Below are 13,753 nucleotides of genomic sequence, written 5' to 3'. Positions count from 1 at the left end.
TGAGAAAACATGATTATCTTGTCCCAATTTTAGCTCAAAAGATAACAATTAAATCACAGATTTATAATCTTAATCTTAATTTGGAGAGAATACCTAAATAATTTTATTCGAATGCTAATCTCTTTTTGATAAATTCTTAATTTACAATCTCAAAATATGCTTATAATTCGTGTAATAGTGAAACTTAACGAAGGGTTCGGTGGACCCTGGATTAAATAATTTACGCAACCGCAGTAGTAAGTATATAAAATTCCCAGGTATTAGATACTTTTTAATAACTTTTCTAACATTTTATAAAAATATTCATATCTTTAATAAACAACAAGTTATAATTTTATTGGTAACCGGCGTTTCCTCTCAGACTAATAATACTAATTACCTTATAACGACTAAAGCAAAATTTACAAAAAAAATATTAACAGAATTCTTACATACATTCAGACAATAACTATATATTTATCAATAATTGTTATTAAAATATAGCGAACACTCTGGAGGCTTAAAATAATTAGGCAAAATACCTATTTAATGTCTTTCACGACAAGAGCAATTATTTATACGTACATCTAGTGCGGGTTTGTAATACCTATAACTCTACCGGTAAATTGATTCGGTAAAGAGACTAAATTACTTTGAAAGAGCTCCAAACTATTTACAACACGACGAACGACGCGATATCACTTCGGAGCATAATCTAAGCCAACATAGAGGCCAGTTGCTTCCCAGAAACCGGGTTACAACTTACAACTTACTGCGATGTTCGGAATTACGTCAATAAAATAGGTAACAATCATGTGAAAATTTATGAAAATAACTCGAATAAAGCGCTGAGAATTATTGTATGCTTTAGCTTACTGTCTTAATACAATTAGTCAGATGCCTTAGAGAGCTGTTTAAAACATTTCATGTTTGAGAGCATCTATTTGCTTTGTCGTAATACATATTATATTTTTATAATCCTTCAAGTCTAGCTAGAAGACACTAGAAGCTGATTGAGATACAACACACACACCAACAAAAGTTCAGTAAAGTCTACATAAGAGTCATTTGGATGTTTCGACCAGATTATAGTAAAAGATGAATGATGTTGGTCCACTATCAGGTGTGGTCAGCGGCGTTGGCAGCGGCGGCGACGCGACGCGCCGGGGCCACTCGTCCCATAAATGACCTGATCTCCTCAAAGTATGTCTCGTCAGGTGATCTCCGACGGTTATCGTCGCCATTTTCCGCTTCGTGCTTTTTAAGATGCCTGTCGAGATTAGTTTGCTGTCCAAAGCAGCGGTCGCAGTGACGACATCTAAACGGTCTTTCCTTATTATGGATATTTCTTACGTGCCGCTGTAGGTTGGACGATATTGAGAACGAGCGTTCACAGTATTTACAGCGGTAAGGCTGCTCGCCCGTATGCGTTCTTAGGTGCCGAGTAAGATTAGCACTACGCGGAAAGGCTTTTCCACAGTACGAGCACGTGTAGCGATCCCGTGCTCTCGGCGCACCGGGGCTGGGGGGTACTGGGGGTGCACGAGGAGCGCCCGGGGCGAGCAGGGTCGCTGCTGCAGCCGGCAAGAATGGGTAGCGGCCGAAAGGTGCCGGTAATGCCAGGGGCAACCGTCGGCAGAACTGGAGCAGGGCCGGATGGGCCGGGTGAGCTGGGTGCGTAGGATGCGGCGGCGGCGAGGGCGTGATGAGGTTGCAGTTCTCATCTTCGAGACGCTGCGGGCGCTTATGGGTGACCCTGAGGTCGAGTGGCTCGTCGGCGCGCGGCGAGCCGAGAGGGCTGGAGACATGATCGTGCGGCGAGGTGGGCGGGGAGGCGAGGCGGCGCGGCGCCGCGTGCTTTTCGCGCATGGCGGCCGCTGCGCACGCGCTCATCGGGCTCGTGCGCCACCGACCTGAAACAACATAACATTCAGCTTTAGTGGATTAACAAGTAGTGAAGATAAGAACTTTTTAAGGATATTATGTATTTTCGACGCCGAAAGAAGTGTCGGTACCTATTGAACTTTCGAGACAAATTAGCATCCTAAAATTTACTATTGGTGAGTTTGCAACTGCAGGCGGGGGTGGCCTGATGGATGTCGGCTCCTACGCTCACCTTCGATGCACACCCACGCTCTTGCGACATCAAAACTGGAGCATTTGCTACCGAAACAGCTATGCTTTTAATCTAATTATAACCGCAATTTTAATAGATATTGGAGTATCATACCAGCACCAGTTCCTACTTTGTGATAAAAAAAAAAACATTTAGGGGCGTAGTGTACTATAGGGCAACAGTTTATACTTATGTACTATCCATCAGCTTTGCACATAGGTAAACAATGAGAGACAAGTTTATTTCATGTTTAAACATTCTAAAAGGCAATTTATATGTATTTACGGTGACTTTGGTATTGGTAAATTTGATGGACTGCAGAGTATTGAGTATGCAATTTCTAATATTTGTCTGAGGAGCAGTAAACTATTAATTAAGACGCACATTTCGGCCTCTTACTTTTGCGGCCCACGTATTATCAACGATAATGTTATAACAAAATATCTACCGATCGTGGAGCAATAAATCGGACGACTTCATTCAAGTGATGGATCGGCGCACGCGTCTCCCACGTACCGTCACGAGCATTGTGTCCCTCTGTCATGATCAATTCTACCGATAATTTCACCTTACACGGATAAACAAGCATTACGTATTCAATACAACCTAATTACGCATGATAGATGGACGGGAAAGTGTAATGGAAACGGATGACCGTGACGTTTGACAACGGTAAGATGACACGTACTCGAATATCAGCGCTTTACGTAGCTTTGCTCAAGTTTCATTCAGTGTTGAAATGCGATTACCACAATACACAACAATACAATTAAATCTTTAGCTTCCTGTCAATATATCACAGTCAATAAATAAGTAGTTAGAAAAGCTGGATAAAAACTGATTAACTCGTAAATAAAGGGCAGAATTATTTATACCCCAACTGAGACTATAATTATATAATTTGCCTATTAGAGTATTATCTAAAATTAACGTCGGTATTTAAGTACCTACCTATCGGATCAATACCAAGTTTGTTCTGATATACATTTGCATCGAATAAAAATTATGATCCTCTAAACCGTAAATTGTGTACCTTCTTGTATTTTTCGAAAGCTGTGTTGTGTAAAATACTGTATTGATATATGAAGTCAATATCCTGCTTTTGATAGAGACACTACGTACAAGTTTACTCTCGTTTTCTTAAATGAGTGATTCAGAAACAACATCTTAAGCTGTATAAATTGTTAGGGCTTGTCGTGTAATGTCTTAAACGACTGATTTAAAGACAGGATCTTCCGAGTGCTGATACAAATTTGTTCGCTCACGCCTACAACTCGCCAGGCGGCTAATTTGCGCCAAAAGCAGCCGACATAAATTCTTTGAACAAGGGCCGGCTTCGACGTCCGGACCCTTATTTGGAGGGACTCGTGAGCCCCGCGCTGCATGTTTATGATTTGTTACCGGAGACCGTAGCCCGTGAGGTGGGCACTTGTGAATGGTGAATTTTCTGATCATGTACTCAAATGAGCTACTCGTATCCGTATATGGGTAAAATTTCTGGACCTGCCAGATTATTCAGTCGTGGCTGTCATGAAAATGGTTAATGAAATATATTTTGAGTGATTTTCTTGCATTTTACGTCAGACCTGCGAGCCGAGTTTTGAATTTGGAGCACTCGATTTCGTGTGGCTCCTTTCAATATATCTCAACTTCTTAAATTCTACTAATATAATTAAAAACGAGGGCCATCGGCTTTATAGACAGGGTCACTACCCACTAATAGGCTAGACCGATCGTCAAGTACCTAAGTACCCTAAGTAAGGTTTATATTTCCTTCATTGGCAAGATTGAAAGATACGAAACTTGTGTCGTGATATATGACGATCAGGAACTAACTGTGTATGGAATCTAATTGGAAAAAATACTCTCATTTCTGCCCGTACCGCAGATGCCGGTTTGATCACTCTTAGATCCATTTCTCTGATTTAATTCGACATTTTCATATTAATGACTAGCTTCCTGTCCATGATAGTACACTTAGCACCTCGTTATATAAATGACCGCTGGCTTAATGTGACTTGGACACTGAACAGTTGAGTAATTGGTTGCTTTAAACTCACAGAAGCCGAATTTATACATTTATTTGTGATCATTAAGCTCACGTTATAATTAGCTACAATTTATAATGCGATTATAGCGTGATACTCAAAGTAAGTACTTAATATCGATTTAACCGAGAAAGGAAACAAACATTTTATATATATAGTCTAAGTTATTACATTATCTTTTATTTTGAGATCGTGGGCGATAGTCATTTAATTTAACCTTAATTATGTATAATTTAAAGGTTTGCCAATAAAATATGGACAACATCGCTCTAAAATAAATGCGTTTTTTTGCAGTTTAGTCGAATCGGTCCTTAGGAACTTGATTAATAAATATTTCTATGTTACCATGAAGGCGGTAAGTCCTTGTCCTTAGTGGCCCGGGTCTCATTTTATACTGTCCATCAAAAAAGGGTACCTATACAAAAAACGGTGTTCCAGATCTTTTTTTTGCCTTGTAAGAAAACCATAATCAATTACAAAACGAACACTATAATAACTAATTTAAACTTAAGTTATACAGAAAGCATAAATCCTCCCATAACTACTTACACACTTATCTAGCAAAGGTTAATGTGTCGGAACGAAGCCAACACAAGTAGTGGCTGCTGTGTTGTGTATGTGTACAAATGTGGCCAGCGATTAGGACACATTAGTGCGCATCACGACCACGATCCACTAATTACAAGTAATTAACGATCTTCGGGAGCGTGACGCGGGAGGCGGGGCCGGTATATGTTAATACTCGACGACCAATGAGCGCCACGACCCGCCTAGTGATATATTAGCATTTGAATCGCTTATCGGCTACTCACTTTCACAACCTTACAACGAGCTTTCCGTAGATTTCAAAAGTAAACCGTAATCCAAAGGTATTATAGTAGCGTTTGCAATTATCTAATCGATTGAGATATGAGCTTGTAAAGGTAATGATCGGTTCTTGGACGATAGAAACCGTGGACTCGTCTCGCTGGTTCGTTATGTAAATATTTCAATAAATTATAGTGTTTTGCGTTAACGTTGGTATGTAAATTCAGGTTAGGTTAGGTTAGGTATGTTTAAGCGTGTCAGATGATGATGGAGCTTGTACGAGGATTTTATGTAGATACCCAATAAATTCTATTAGGTACCTACTTCGTGCATGTAACTGTCATAGTACCTGCATTGCGTGCGTATATGTTGACCTATAATTGACAAATTTTGTATTTGGTAGGGCTACATGTATTTCAAAATTTTCTGTAAATATATCATTAAGCGAAATAAATCTAAGTTTCGTAATACATTTGCAAAACAGACAGGTGGTAAAACACAGTACAAAGATCCATGTTTCAAAATGCGAGGAATTCAGCGCTTTAAATGTGCTAAAGATAAATAGCTTCATTTATCTACTAACACTATGTATCAAAGAGTAATTCCATGTCCAAATCGACCATTGCAACTCAGAAACTATTGGTTGTATGTGCTAGTTAGACATATTGGATAAAGGACCTTATGGTACTGAGCTAATGATTAGACATCGTAAGCTTCGTTTTATGAAGAGAGCATTAAACCATCATTAAAGTGGGGTTATTGGTATTAGTCTATTGAAGCCTGGTATTAACATCTCACAGTAATATGTTGATGAAGGTGTTAAGTGTCAGACTAATTGTGCAGAAAACCTCTGAATACTATTAATAGACACTTAAGAGTCACACAAACCCGCCATCACAAAAAGCCGCTGCCATACAATCAATCAATCAAATACTTATTGATAAAATATAGGTATTTTACATGTCACTTTACAGCTAATGGGATTACACATATTATTATTTTTCGAATTAAACATACTTATCTAGGGTACATCATTATTTTGAGTCAAACAAAATTTTAATTATTTTATTTTAATTCAAATTATACCGATTTTTTTATTTTAATCAAACTTACGCTCTCATTTTCAAACGATTCTGAAATAATATGAAATTGACATGAACATGGCTAGGTTCGCATGACTTTTAAATACTACCGCTACCAACAGGTATTCCCATTTTCGATAGTAAAAGGTACCTAAGTAGTAGCACGTTAATTCCACTGCCAATAAATTAAATTACCTATTTTGACGGTAATGCCCCAAGATCCATTAGTCTGAATGTTGCTGGTAACATTGTTGTTCTAATTCCAGTTGAGTAAGTACACACTGGGTCTACCAACTATGCTTTAGAAACGAAAATAAATAGATACCTAATCTAGATAGTACTAAAATTATTTTTGTAGGTCAAACATCCTTATCTAGTTTGACTCCTCTTGTGGTTTCAATATTTATGAAAATATTTCAGTTAATATAAAAGAAAGTGCTCTAAAATAAATAATACGAAGATCATGATACTATTAGTTGGTATAGTATCAACACGTAAACATAACAAGTATGTTAGATACTACTTATATACTTGGACCGTTGGATTGGGTTAACATTGAGCGTATGAGTTGATTTAGTAAGCGAGCGTACAGTAAACTACCAATGAGGCGCGTTCCGCGCGCGCGCCCGCGTGACGTATGGGCGGCGCGAGCGCATCCACTGTTCATGCCTAAACTGCCTAAACACTATTAACAGTTGTATGCAGCATTAATAAAAGATGTGGAGTTTTTTGTTTATAAATGAATGTTATCTCTTCATTTTGTATGTGTCTACCTATTTAGGTCAGAATAAAAAGTGACAGTTGATGTGTTCTAGCGAGTAAAGAACTGTCTGTGCCAATGTACCTACTGTATTACCTACGGATAATTATATGACTATGCCAAATCATGGTCCGGTATGGAAAATATAAGCTCACGAAAATTTATGTTTTTGCAACGTTGTGCGTGATAATCGCTTTAAGTTTTCCTAAATTATCGAATGGATGTTTTTAGGGATCGAATTACAAGATGGATAACGACCTTTGATTTTTACGTTCATACGTATATCATTATAAATTGGTGTCGTTAAATGCATACTTGAAGCTAATTTAATTACCAACTGGACCAGTTAATTATATTATTTTTTTTGTTATTTATTATTTAAAAATAACTAAAGTACCTAAATGGTATTTTAACTCCCAGGGCCGCCTGTATTTTTTTTCCATTACTTACCTAAAAGTTGAAAAGTCTGGAAGATATCGTCTTTAGCTGCTAAAGATGATATCTTCAACTTCGGACTTTTTCAACATTCTTATTGCTAAAGTTTAGCAATAAGAATGCCTGCTATTTTATTTACCATTGTTTTTAAAGTATTGTGTTTTTGTTTCGTTTCATGTACAATGAAATGTGCAATAAAGAGTATGTATTATATTATTATAAACATAAATATACTTATTTTTAATACAATTGTCGAAACAAAGTAAATCTAAATTAACATTAAAGTTGTAAGTATGTAAGTAAATTTATATGAAGTGCTATGTAATTATAATGAGTAAAGTGGTAGTATGTAAATGGTTGTTAATTTATGTAGATGCCTATCAGGCCGGCCAGTGAGGTGCGTTTCAGTTTATGCACTGCTGCACATCATAAATGTTCAAACGGTTTATTACCGGCGTGCGATATCTGGGCGTGGCAAATATATGTATTAAGCAACGAAAATTAAATCGAAGTTGAGTTGAAACATTTTTAAAGGTGTAGGATTAGGATTATAATAAATAATTTTCGAAGCTATATTAAAGATGCATCTTTAAGAATAGAAATACATATACAACAACAATAATGAGGTCATATTATATTCTTTAAATGAGTATTAGGTATTAAAGAAAAGAACGTTAATTACTTATTCACAAATTTGCTGTAATAATTGTTAACAAGTCCATACTTTGTAGTTTATCGGAATACATATGTAGTTTTACGACACAGTTAGGGAACAAAAAAGTTTGTGCAATTTATCGCCAGACAAACTTAATGAGCTTTGCATTTATAATGAAAAATCCCATATTAGTGCTCTCGGACAACATACTTGCGGTTTATTAGGTTAGGCCGAGCATGTTCTAAAATCTGTACGAGCAATCTCGTAAGTCACATACAGGCAGGCATTCCGTGTCATATTCTCTCACGCGATCGCGGCCGGAGCAGATTCACACGGCGGCGACTTTTTTAGACGGCTGAGTATCGACAACCACGATCTTTGATTTATTTCACATCACTATTTTAGGAAACGAGCCCGACATCTACCTTATGGCCAGATATGAAATTGCTCTCCGATATACTTATGACCTGGATGGTTGTACTATTTAGATGGATTGATTAGGCATCAACCGTCTGGTGACCCGACTTGCGACACTGGCACTATATCTTTCTTGCTTTATTGCCCATCTTGTCTTAAATAAATAATAGTTTTTCATCTCATAATGCCGATACGCTCGAGACCATCTACGTCTTGAAGTGTAGTCGATTCGCTTTAAACGTCGCTAAACTCGTTATCAATTTTAAACTGTCTTGTACTCTGAAGTCGCCAATAAAATGTAACGTTGCGTTGATAATTAATAATCTAATCGATTTCTCACTTCCTTTATGGGCCAATCACAACGGAATGCTATGTATTTTAGAATGGACGTTTATACGAGACGGGTCGAATCTGACCAATCGTGTATTGGTTTAGCGCGCAGGCGCACTTATGACTACTATGTTGTGAATAAAATGGCTGATTGCTGCCACGTGGGAACGAGGGCGATGCTTGACGTGGGAACGCCCGAAATCAGGACTTTTTTCTTCGTAGATATCTATAGCTTAGTTTTCTGTAATTAGTTAATTACGTGTTGGGATTGCAAAGTGAGCGATCTGTATTGCAATTTGGTAAATACATGAAAATGAATAACAAAAATACTCAACTAAAATCAGCATGGTGTGAGGCAATAATTTGTTTACTACACGGTGTTTTTTTCTAAACTTAACGTAACTTATGGCAAATGTAGGCACAATGATCGGAACTACTTCATCACATAAAAAAACAATTATTGTTTATCTTCAAAACGAAGTTAATTAGAATAGATCTGAGTCTTTGGGAAATTAACTTAATTTACGCTCAGGAATGTACCTACCCTTAAAATTCCCGGAGTTCAAAAAACACGGCGTATAAGAAGTGTTCAACGATTAAGTATGTATTATGTAAATTATACCAAATAATAGTTGCAATCTATTAGCCATATCCTGGAGAAGCGATACACGAAGAAAATATAGCGTTTGAAGGGTTTTGAACCAGCGCACGCGTCGCTGTTTCGTAAGATAGTCCCGTCCCACTCTCGAGTGCACTAATAAATTCGCTCAACACCGGTGTACTTAACTTGAACACTTCAAATTGTAATTGCAATTTAATCGAGATCTATTGCACTTTAAATGATAATATTTTGTGGGAATCAGTAAAACGTCGAGAAGTTGAAAGACGGATGTACGTAAAAGGTGTTTAAGGAATCCCAGTGGGCAATTTAAATGTATACGAGTACATGTACATAAATAAAAATCTATGGGCATGAGAGCGTAGATATTTTAAGACGTACAACATGATGAAATAATCAAACTAGTTTTTTTTGTTTCAGGTAGGTAATTGAAATATTTTCATCGTCTTTTAGTTTAATTAATAACTTCATCAGACGAAACTATACCTGCCTCTGTAAGTACATATGAAACAAATTGGATGGGATTATAGTAAGACAAAACGAGAACTACATTTAAATCGTTAAATATGAATGAAAACATCCCATAATGGCATTATCGGCACTCGACTTTTAGCTTAAAGCTATACGAGTACCATACAATATGCATAATATTTGCATTGTGTAAATATTCTGCCCAGCCGTAATCTCTATGAAATTCAATACACGAGCGGAGATAACGAAACTGGCTGTCTGATAATTTATAGTGCACCATTAGAGGGCACGTATAGCCTGTGAAGGCATTTCATTTGAATTGGAGATTGGGATTTGCGGCGACTTGTCCAGTATTAAAATGATGTATCGCGGTTTGATTACAGCGGGCAGAGGCGCGCGCGTGGGCCCGGCCGCGGCTAGGCTCAGGCGATAGGCTTGTAAGCCCGCGCCGCGAGGGGTCGCCAGAGATGGCATCTTTCCATAAGTAGGGATACCAAATGCCTTCCAAAATTTGGAGCCAACAGAAGACATATTTGTCACTTCTAATTGTTTATGTTCGGATTCTAACATGAGCTTTTTATAACTCGCAGGCAACATGAGATATTTGCTTTCATAAAAAAACATTTGCGTTATTATGTCTAATACATCTATTCAGAGGCGAAACCATTAGTGTTCTAGTGCATGTAACATTGTAAGATTGTATATAGGCAATTAAATCGGTATGCTCACCTTCAACACGTAGGTGGTCATACTTATAAGTATATCCCCCCCATTGGCTCCATTAGCTCCTTCTTGAATTTTATTAGACGTCCTCTTCATAAATAATTCAAATAATATAAGACGGACAGTATAAGCGATTCGTTTGCTGAGATGTAAATCCGCTGCGCTGTCAATGTGATCGCGTTTCAATTGGTTACATTATTACGATGTCAGCGGTTCAATTGAAGCTAAAAAAGTAAATGTGTAAAAGCTTATTGTACTTAATGGTTCATGAAATGTGACTTTTTTATGTAGGCATTCAGACAACTTGTAAAACAAAATAACAATCAAAAACTTTGAGTCTCTGTTGCCAACGCAGCACGCCGGTGAAGTTATTTATGTAAGCGCCACTCCACGGCTGCTGATCGACGCAACGTTGGCGCAACTGCGCAGTGACGCCATTTTCCATACCGTTGACTAGATGCCGACGCTCAAAAGATGTTAGTGTGGGGTGCTCAAGAGCCTACTTAAGCTGCATAAAAAATCTATTCGCAGATCTATTAAGCAGGAATAACTAATATATGCAAAAATAAATTAAGTAAGCTTTATGGCCTGTTCGCGGTCTCCAAATATTACGATAATTAGATCTGATTAGTCCGCCGTGAATTACATGCGGGAACAGGTTTGAGCATACTCGTTTACCGTTCTGTATTATTTGGTTATGAAACTGATAACGCTTAATTGAATAATAATTAGGGTCGTATGTGTAACATAATTATAAGGCAGAGTGCATACTGATAACCGACAAAATACGTATATTTATAAACAATTTTAACAATAAATGTCCTTTCACATCTGTGTTTCAATAAATAAAAAATATAATATGTACAGTCAGCAAACCTATTCAACATGTATGTGGGGTTCTATCTTTTTTAGCTAATAGTTTTGCTGGCTGTACCTTCACTAATAATGTATTTTGTTAGGAGGTATTTTACATTGGAACATGGTACAGCGAGCTGAAAAAAAACCACTTTATGAATGAATTTCATTAATGAAGTGGGTGGGTGATTGGGTATACTCTCTTGCAGCTGTGTGTGCATTAAATAATAAATATTATACGAATTTATTACAGAAATTGACAGTCCACAGTGACAAGTCCCACAGGAAGCTCAATAAGGCTTGTGTTGAGGGTACTTAGACAACGATATATATAATATATATCCATGGACAAATATCCATGCTCATCACACGAATAAATGCCCTTATCAGGATTTGAACCCGGGACCATCGGCTTCATAGGCAGGGTCACTACCCAATAGGCCAGATCGGTCGTCAAAAAAAAAAAATTAAAGTATTAACAATAGATACAAATAAAAAAAACATAGAGAAACACCGGTAAAGCATATTTTGCGGTCAAATAGGGCTTTCATCTTCGAGTTCCAACCTCATCAATCAATGCGTGTTCATCGCTTTATTTACTGTGACCATTACAATTTACAGTAGCAACCATGTGCCCTCAGCTTTATAGTTAGCCATCGGTCGATATATTTGTCGCCCCGGGCTGGAGCGGCTTGCCGGATGCAGCAGGTGTCACAGATTATCACGTACTCCACATGTAGTTTACGCCTGTATAATTATACGTTGGACAAGTGAAAGTAAAGCTGTCAGATTATGTAGCCTTCCCGATTTAGGATTAAGTGATTTTTGGTTCTGCACATCCGATTTATATGAGGTTGAGTACTTAAACTGGTTTTTGACTTAAAGTACGCAAATATGTGTATGACTTTAGGGTGCTTTTGCTCTAATATATTGATATCGATTTACCATATAGTCATTCGATCAGTCTAATTATGACGTCTGGTAGGAATCAAAAGTTTCTTTTCTGCGAAACCGATATTTAAGAGCCTAGGTATTTTAACGCTACCCTCCCTTTTAATATTACAAATGGCTGTGACCACACGAGGTGAAATGGAATCCAACCCCATTAGTAACGAGTCTTACCGTAGGTACAAAATCCGAAGCGCGCGCGCCGGAAAACTAACCCTTTTACCTCTCAGACTCGCCAAATCAAAAAAAAAACTCGCTCACGTTATGGGTCGCAAGGTTTATAATCAATCACCTCCCAAGCGAAATAGTTGCTGCTCCTAGTGCGTCGGTGTTCAGAACAAAACTAAAAAACTGGCTTGTCGAGCAGGCTTTAGCGAGTTATTTTGTGTTGATTTAGGAAAGAATACACATACTGTTGTACTGTATGTTTTGTGTGAAATTGTGAATACTTAATTAATTATCTGCAATATGTACAGGCGTTTTTGCGATTCTTATATAAAAAAACCTATGGGTACTATCCCTTCCTTTACCCAACAAAATTTCTGCTTGGCACCCTGGGCTTTAACTCCTTGGAAGTGAGGCGTAATTATGCTCTCGTGACCGCGGCGTGCCGAATAATACGTGGGGATTCGGACTGTCCACAGCTGGTCTCGCAACTTTTACGCCTTCTAGTGCCCCCTCTGTTTCAATCAAAGACGAATTTTAGGCCACGTAAGCGCGACTTACTGGCAGTTCCTAAAGCGCGCACTGTGGCGTACAGGAACTCACCATTAGTTCGCGCCTTACAATACCTAAACGCACTTGTCAAATCAGCTCCTGACTGTGATGTTTTTGCCAGTAGTTGGAAGATACTATGTGACGAATGTAAGAGGTTATGTGAGGCGATGGATGATCACGCGTCTTCGGTTAGTATTTAAGTTTATTTGTTATTGTATAACACAACTTTACGTTAACGTTTTTGGATAGTAATTATATTGTATGCATTCCACAGTGCCTTAGTGTCTCACTGTAATACTGTGTAATCTGTTTGAATAAAAAAATAAAATAAAAATAAAAAATGTACTTAAGTATAAAATGTATTGTGACATGTAAATATGATTATGATTATGAATATGTTTTAATATGTGGATCGGGCTTTTCTTTATCATTATTAAAATTATAGGCTGGTAAAGTAAAAGTTTAATAGGGTTAATATTTAAAAAAAAAAAAACACCTGGGCAGTAATCTCGAGAAAATCATACTTAAGTGAATATGGTCGGCACCAAGTTTATCTTGAAGTTATGATTTTTTTTACCAACACAATCATAAGTCATAACGCCGTACAAAATGGTTATACCACATTTTAATGATTTCAAGGCAAAGTTTTATTCCCTAATTGGGTAAAAACGGATATCATTTACAGCAGTTAAAATTTTATTAGTATGTACTACTAAAGTTCTGAGAGCATTCTTGACCATATATTGTGCACTATGTTCCGCCCGCGGCGTTGGTTGATGTTATGTCGTTCG

The 13,753-nt window shown here is 37.5% G+C and overlaps 1 protein-coding gene across 2 annotated transcripts in view; it reads right to left on the bottom strand.

Annotated features, from left to right (window-relative positions):
* Positions 1-258: 258 nt before the first annotated feature.
* LOC133526117 (transcription factor hamlet-like) overlaps positions 259-13,753 on the bottom strand; it is a 115,148-nt gene continuing 101,653 nt past the window's right edge. For both annotated transcript variants that reach the window (XM_061862592.1, XM_061862595.1), the window contains one exon: positions 259-1,892. In XM_061862592.1, the coding sequence (XP_061718576.1) occupies positions 1,099-1,872 (774 nt within the window). In that variant the 5' untranslated portion in view covers positions 1,873-1,892 and the 3' untranslated portion in view covers positions 259-1,098. The remainder of the gene's footprint in view (positions 1,893-13,753) is intronic.

The sequence above is a fragment of the Cydia pomonella genome, chromosome 16, assembly GCF_033807575.1.
Source record: "Cydia pomonella isolate Wapato2018A chromosome 16, ilCydPomo1, whole genome shotgun sequence".
NCBI classification, from domain to species: Eukaryota; Metazoa; Arthropoda; class Insecta; order Lepidoptera; family Tortricidae; genus Cydia; species Cydia pomonella.
This window is presented reverse-complemented; position numbering and strand designations above follow the sequence as displayed.